Source organism: Drosophila bipectinata, chromosome 3R (assembly GCF_030179905.1).
Source record: "Drosophila bipectinata strain 14024-0381.07 chromosome 3R, DbipHiC1v2, whole genome shotgun sequence".
Classification (NCBI taxonomy): Eukaryota; Metazoa; Arthropoda; class Insecta; order Diptera; family Drosophilidae; genus Drosophila; species Drosophila bipectinata.
In genome coordinates, this window is record NC_091739.1 from 6,048,307 (window position 1) to 6,056,356 (window position 8,050).

At 39.7% G+C, this 8,050-nt stretch overlaps 1 protein-coding gene across 1 annotated transcript; it reads left to right on the forward strand.

Moving 5' to 3' along the window:
• Positions 1-328: 328 nt before the first annotated feature.
• On the forward strand, positions 329-1,254 carry LOC108130978 (uncharacterized). Its single transcript, XM_017249670.3, has 3 exons — positions 329-526; positions 587-856; positions 908-1,254. Exons 1-3 carry the CDS (start codon positions 439-441, stop codon positions 1,192-1,194), a joined length of 645 nt encoding a protein of 214 aa, XP_017105159.2. The 5' UTR covers positions 329-438; the 3' UTR covers positions 1,195-1,254.
• Positions 1,255-8,050: the final 6,796 nt, after the last annotated feature.

Below are 8,050 nucleotides of genomic sequence, written 5' to 3' on the forward strand. Positions count from 1 at the left end.
TTAGTCAGTAGAATCACAAGACCCTTGTGCTTTAAGAATCACAAGACCCAAAAGACCTTAACTCGGCTATATTAAAGGTGACCGGAACATAAACACCCCGAATTCGGTCTCAGCATTTAGTATAGTTTTTATTTTTAATGAAGTAATATGCTTTATGATCGGTCTTGTTCCACAAAAAAATGTCACTTGCCGCAGCTTCTTGTCTTTGGAGATCTCGTTTTGATTCACTTTTATGGGTGTACAGGCGGTCGTAAAACATAAAGAACATAAAATGAAGGCCAAACCCTAATCTTAACTGATCTTGACCGGCAGTTATCAAAAACTAAAAAATTAAGTAGCAAGTGCCTCATCTAGATCGTTCCTAGTAAATTTTGTCAGAAGAAATTTTCAAGTACTGTGATTTTTGAGAAATGTAATTTAATTGGAAAAAAATACGAAATGGGATGTCTATGTTTGAGAAAGACGACTTCATCGTATCCCACAGTGCCGCAGGACATTGTGGATACGCTCAAGAAGCAGACAGCACGTGAGTTCAAGAACAATCGTATTTTTTAAAAAAAATTTGTATACTTAAAATTCTGCTTAGTCAATCGAAGCCAGATACAATACCTGTATAATCGCTTCTACGAGTTTGCTGGAGGTGGCAAGGACCCACCGAGCCATTTGTACAAGTACAATTTTTATTCGGGCCTGTTGCATTTGAACCACTTGCTGCCCACCATCCTAAACTGCATGTTTGGTGAAAACAAAACGATTACCTTTGTGGAATTTGCTATATTTCTCAGCACTTTTCAGGCCCACTCGCTGAAGACCAAGACCGAGCTGAAGAACGAAATCAAGGATAGAAAGCTTAAGTGTAAGTTGTTATTAGACATGGTTAAATTACTATGTACTTATTCCCATTTAGTACTTTTCAATATGTATGACTACAACAAGGATGGCCGCATTACCAAAGTTGATCTGGTTATAGTTGTTCATAAGCTGTTCTCGAATTTGCTGGATCACATGCAGATCATGCGCATTGTGGACACCATGATGAAGGAAATAGACCACTCGGACTCGAACCAAATATCCTTTAACGACTTCTGCGAGGCGTTCGAGGTCTTCGACATGACTGAAATGATGGTCACCTGGATACCCGAGTATAGGAGACGAACCTCCGATGATTCGCAACACATTAGATTTTCAACATAAGTGGCACTATTGAAGATTCTGTTCCTTACAAATAAAAAACTTGCGTTTTTTAAATTTTAAGTACATTTACAATTTTGATGATGCTGCAATTATATGGAAATTTTAAGATAGGGGTTTAATTACTTAAGTATATCAAAATGATATGTAGAACGTGAGTGCGTTTCAAGCCAATTTAAAATGGCTGAATGCGGAATTTAATGACTCTATTAGGACGAAACCCACATGCAAAGCGGGAAATAAGGTAAGCGAACAAAATGCCAACCGAAAGCCCATAAACTTTACTACCTTTGACTCCAACTGATTGTCCATAAACGCTGGGGATCTGCCTGTATATAGTCATTCCCATATGTTATATGTTATAAGTACTCCCTTCGCCCTGATCTTCCAAGCGCGTTGAAGGAATTTGTGGGACTGCTTTTGGGGCTGCTGCTGTTTTATTTTTCGCATAGCAGCATAAATAACATTTTATTGGCAATTTGGTGGGGAAATTAATGTGCATACAGTTGGCAACTTCGGTAATTTATGCAAATAAAACGATCGTAAATTTGGCATTAAAACGCTTATTAAATGATCGTTTATTAACCCAACCAAGATCCGTTCGGTTCGGTCCGGCTCGGTTAATTTCCCAAAATGGATAAGCTCCTTTTTTGTGCAACAAGGTTGCAATTTGTAGCAATTGCATAAATTAAGTGATTAACAGAATTGTTCTTAAATGTTGGCAGCTACTTAGAGATTGATATAATTTACGACTCGCCCGATTCAAAGTTTCTGTTTGTGTCTATAACTTCTGGGAAAATGCAGCTGGGTATCGCCCCCGTCCCCACCTATATTGTTTAATGTATTAGCTGGCGCATTGTGTGTTAATTTGACATTCCTTGGGAATGGGAATCGAAACTGGAGGGGAAATCCAAATCGAAATGAGAATCCGAATCGGACTCAGCAGCATCAGATTCAACAACAGCTTCAACACTCTGCAGCACGACAAACGAGGCTTGTTGCTGTCAAAAACAAGAATTATAACCATATAAAATCAGTCGGCATGGCCACTGATTTTCTGTTGCCGCTGACCTGTCTCAGTCTTTATCCTCGGCCCACGTCTCCTGCCTCCTGTACCCCTACCAGTGTGATCTGCTGTCCTCCTTTCCTGCCATCATCATCGTCATTCCCATCATCATCTCGGGCAGGATTAGCAAAATTAATGCGGCAAGTTGGACGCTGAGAATCCCGAGCTGTCAGCGCTTTGAGTCTTGACTTTATCATAAAAACGACGTTGCAATTTATAAATTTTTAAAATAATATTAAAGATTTTCAAATTTAGGTAGATCTACAAACTTTACGAACCTACTGGGCAGCCCATTGGATTTTAAATAATAATCCCCTTAAAGCAAGACATTAATCAATGATCGGCCCGGGCTTACAAAGTTCATTTCATTCATCTAAACCCTTGTCAAAAGGGATATTCTTTCTTTTCTTTCCTGTCCCCATACCTTTTATTTTTGTCAACAAAAAAACTTAAATATTGATTGATATCTCCAACGGTTCAAAAAATATTTTAAAGGCGTTCAGCAATGGGCAAGTATTTTATTTGGGATTGTGTTTTTGTCATCCAATAAAAAGTTTATTCAGTCATAGGCCCTAAAGCGGAAGTGAAACTCGTCTTCATTCATGGGCAAAGTGAATAAAAAGTTTTCAAATTCATTCAGAGGCCAATCTTTGTTCGTTGTAGCCCGTCGGCTATAAGCCAATAGCTTCATAATGATGGCCTAATAATTGATATTTATCAAAATAAATTAACTTAATCGTCTTTAAATCAAAATGACAGACTAATGAAAGAGTTTAAAAAAATAAGTAATTATTTTTGAAGTTTTCGTATGAAGAAACCCTGTACTAGCCCTATTTCTTTATTATTAAAAGGTATATTCAAATAAGAACTATTCCTTTGCCACTGTTCTGTTAAGACACAGTTCCATAAATTTATCCAGCAATTTACAACGACCAATTCATAAATTTATTAATGAATTAAGTTATAAGGTAATTTTGCAATATTCCCTCCCCCTCAACCTGCCTCTCCGCCGTCGAATGAAATGCAATCTGCTCACAACAAAATGATGATCGCTGATGATCGTTGGCAATATATCAACGGCAGACACGGCCTCCGATGCCTGGCGACCTAATCGAATATTGTAGCCCCAGCCGACTGGTCTGCCAATTCTCGGAACTGGCCAAAGGGAAGGATGCTGCGGACAAAAGGGAGGACGAACACAAGGTAAGAAATTTAAATGAAGCTGTGGTTGGAATGCAACAAAAAAAACATGAAAAAATATAAAAAAGGAAAATTAACTTAGGACTAAGACGAAGCCCTATATGCCCTAACAGTTCTATTAACTGTTTATTAAGTTTTGTACAAGATATTAGAAAAGCTTCGTTTCATACAAGTTTCTCATAAAATAGATTCTGAAAAGACCTTTGTAAATTTTGTAATCAATAAACAGATCTGATCAAGAATATAAAGCTCCTTAGGCAAATATCTAGTCCATAGCCATATGGCTTTACTTTTGGATAAAATAATACTACCCTGTACAAGGGTATGAAAAGGTGGAAAACGGGATGCGGCTTAGTTCTATGTCTTGGCCATGATTAGCAAACACGGCTTTGGTCCTGCTTTGGTCACTTCCATAATCGTTATCATAGCTGCAACATCATTAACAGCAACACCAAGCAACGGCAACAACCATTGCATTTCTTGTTTATAAATTGGAATTTAAAATTAATTAAGTTGTCGTTTTGCGCTTTTATCCAATTTATAACTAATATGACACCGATTATACGAAATATGTTCACTAATTAACGAACAAACACCGCAACTCTTCGAACACCCGCTCCTCCTAGCCAGCTCCTCTGTGTTCTTGGTTCCCCCACGACATCCTGAATCCGCAGAATCTCTCTCTAAATAACCAAAGACCGGGCAGACAGTCAGGCAGCATTCAATGTCCCCGTTGGATTTGTAGTCTATACTCTATAAGAGGGTAATTTGGTTTTTAAACAAGATTATTAACATTTAAAATGCTAGTTGTTGCAACGATATGATATGAAATAATTTCTAAAAAATGTTATTACAAATATGACAAGCATATTAACGTATTTTTTTTTTATTTCTGCAAAGTGTAGTGAAATAACTTCACTTTAAAAAATTATAATACCTTGTTAGTATTCCCGCTGGCTGGTTGTTGTTTGTATTTTTCGAATCTCAATCCTCTCAGTTGCTGCTGCTGCTTCTGCCTCTTGTGGCTGCGATCTTGCAGTTGGATCGTGTCCGCGTGCTCGTAATCTGCTCGCTGAAGACGCGTTGTAAATTGTCTGACAAAGCTTATTTTATTAATTTAAGCCATAAACGCTGGCCTCTCTTGTTGCCTGTTTGCAGCTCCTTCTTAGCTTTGCATACTCCCCAGTACTCCTCCCCCGGGCGAACCACTTCAGGTCCAGCTTCGTCCATTCCCGCCACCAATTTATTGCCATCGTAAAAAGCCGTTTTGCGTTTTAATAAGCCATGTTCGGTTCTTTCGTTTCGGTTGTTAACAGAAGGCGTTTCGACCATTTCTCTGTCTCCGGACTCCGGGCATGTTTTATTTTTTTTTTGCATTGTAGCCTCTGCATTCTTTGGACATAACTGAGAAATTGGAGTTGTGCTTTGGTGTCGAGCGAATTGAAAGTGTCGGGCAATTGGCCGATTGAATGGCACTGGTTTATGGAATGAAAAATGATTAAATGGCAATAACTTAAGTAATTTTAACTGCATCCATTTATAATGTATTCCCTTTTTAAAATATTAATAAATATTTCCCACTTCGATTGGCTTTCATTGGCCACAAACCAAACCAAATTGACCCCCAACTTGACCCTCACAATCCCACTTAATCAGAAGTGTGGGATGGTGGGGATTAACTCCGGAGAATCCCCACCAGAGGAGCCAGCTACAAAAAAAAGACCAACTCCCACCGTCAGTGTGCAGCACATAATAAAAATAAATATGTCAAAATTAAGTAAGCAGCAACATTTTCCAAAAAGATAAGAAACGCACACGAGAAGTAATAAAAAATGGCAAGTCGAGGGAGAGTCGAGGGGACTCGAAGGCAACATGCAGAACCCTTTGCTGGCCATAAAACAAGGCGTTGAAATCAGTAAAAAATTGGCAAGAACCAACTGAGATTCTGCTGAGCAAACAACCTGGCCAGCCCATCAAGATTTTTCTGCTCGCTCTGCCAGCCAAAGTCCAACCGAAAACACCTTCCTCCTGGAGGACTTGGTGAGCATCCTCATCCCCATCCGCATCCGCATCCTCATCCACGTCCATGGGCGATGGGCATGAAAATCGTTTACAAATAAATCAGAAAGCGATAAATAAGGATTTTGTCTCGTAATAACTCAGCGGGAGCCATTTAACATGCAATCATAACGAATCGATGCTGAACGCTTTAGAAGACGGACAGAATCCAGACGGATCCGAATCCAGGCCCAAAGCCAGATGCAGGAGGATGAACTACACTTGGTGGATGTATAGGGAACTTTTTGCGGAATCGAAATTTAAAATTTTGATACCAGCCTTTATATTAAGGTATAATATTTAGGTAATAGTCTTTAATGAATCACATACATATTTACTTCCTTATCTTTTTTAGCAACTTTTTTCGTTAAGTGTAGAAAATATCGAATGAAATCGGAATCTGGATCGGAGGATGCAACACGCTTTCACACCAGGCAGTCGCCAAGTGGCCAAGTGTTCGGGGCCTGGTCGAGATCCGAGTGGCAAGTGGCAAGTGTGTATCGAATTGTTGTTGACTTGCTGCAGTTGTCGCTGTTGTTGCATGATGTTGCTTTTGCTGTTGTTCTCGTGCGCCCGGGGCTTGAAAATAAAGTTGCAAGCAGCAACATAACATCGTTTGCCCGATTCTCACCTCCTGGTGACTCCTTCGCACAATGACAGGGGCATTGTTGAGTGACGTTTTTTATGCCAGCCCCTATCACCATTCAAGAAAACAAAAAATCAGAGGGAACATTTTGAAAAAAACAGGAACATAACAGAAAATGCTCAACATGCACTTGACTGCACTTCATAATTTGCGTTTTGCGGCCCAACAACAATGCTGCTTAATTATGTTGTAAAACAATCTGGCGAGCCGTCACTTTGGAGCAGGTCCTTGTGCAACACCCACTCCTTCACCAATAACTCAGCCCGGCCATAAGGGGAAGTAATTAAAATTACAAAAGCCCAGCGTTGACGTTGAGGCCTTAGACTCAGCCATAAAATGGCAGCCAGACACGCAGGCGTATACGTGATTCCCATGACTAATTGCCAGAACTGTGTCACAGGAAACGAGCCGGCTAACCAGCTCCACTAACCAGGGCTTAACTTTCAGCTTTTGGCCTATAGCTTTTTAGGGTCAGACACGCAGGAGCTCCACTTGGTCCCCAGGAACTCTCCGGCTTATCGCGATGCGGTTGCAGTTAGTTGTGGCTAACAAGAAATTAAATTCCATTAAGGCTGGAAGCCAGGAGTCTTGGCAAGCAAAATTGGCTTAAACAGTGACCTAAGCATATATATTTTGGGGTGTAAGCCGTCATAATTTATTATTACGTTTTTAGCATTTAACTTGTTTTAAAATTTAAATCCGTCAACAAAAATATAAAATTTCTAAAATATATTTATAGACAGCTGTAATTTTTACCTATTTGTCCCAATGTGCCTAGGCTAACGTACGCCCGACTAATGAAGAGGTGGTAATTTATGTGAACATCTTCACCTGTTCCCAGACACGTTTTAATATGCCAGCCAGCGACTGTGGCCGAGTCATGAATGAGGCAAACTGAATGAAGATGTGGGCCTCGACTTGGACTTGAAACCGGGATCGGGATCGGGATAGTCCCAGAGTCCTAGGACCGGCAACCTGCTAGACGATGTCTAGCTGGCCCGGCGAACATAGTTAGCCGAGTGCAGGATTAATTAATTGCCGCTGCCTCGTCAGGAGAGCGGCAGACATGACGTATACGTGACATTTGAGATATGTTCAGCCGCTTAATGTGCGACATTTTGTTTGTTTTGTTGCTGCTTCTGCTGTTGGCTCTGCTAACAACTTTCGACAATCATCAGTAGCTGCTTTGCATATTTGTGCATGCCTGGCAGTCTGCAGGCTGCAGGCCGCATAATGATGCAGCAGTTGCAGCGTTGTCAAATGACTTGCGTAAATTTATCGTAAATGCCATCAGCAGAAGCTGAGCTCTGAGCTCCTCAGCGGATTCGTTCGTCAGTCATTCTGTCATCCAGTCAGAGCCACAGTCGGGCGATCAGTCAGTCAGTCAGTTCGTCAGCCACTTGAGTTGGCCAATTGTAAGCGCGATTACCAAGGCTACTAATCCTTGTTAATCCCTTTGGCCGAGTGACTGCACTTGGGGAAATTATTTCAGGCTTTTAGCTATGAAAATATTTGTAATATTTTCTAAAACTACTTTAAATACTTAATACATAAATAAGAATGTATTCAAATCTCTAATAAACTTGGTTTCAAGATACATTTAAGCTTTTTTAATAAAAATCTCATATTAAGGAGAATATTTTGACTTTCTTTTCTTGGTGCTTGTAGTGTAAACATTAATAGTAAAAATAAAAAATCAATTATAATTGTCCTCCGAAAATAGCTTAAAGCTTTAAAAAAAAAAGAAGCTAGAAAGTGAAGTCAGTGCTTCGTTAAATCCCTCGAATTGTCCTTTACTGTTATTTTAATTCTTTTTTTGTTTTAATTTAAATATTTAAGATACTTTTTCCACCTAATTCGCTAAGTGTCCTTTGAAAAAGCTACACATA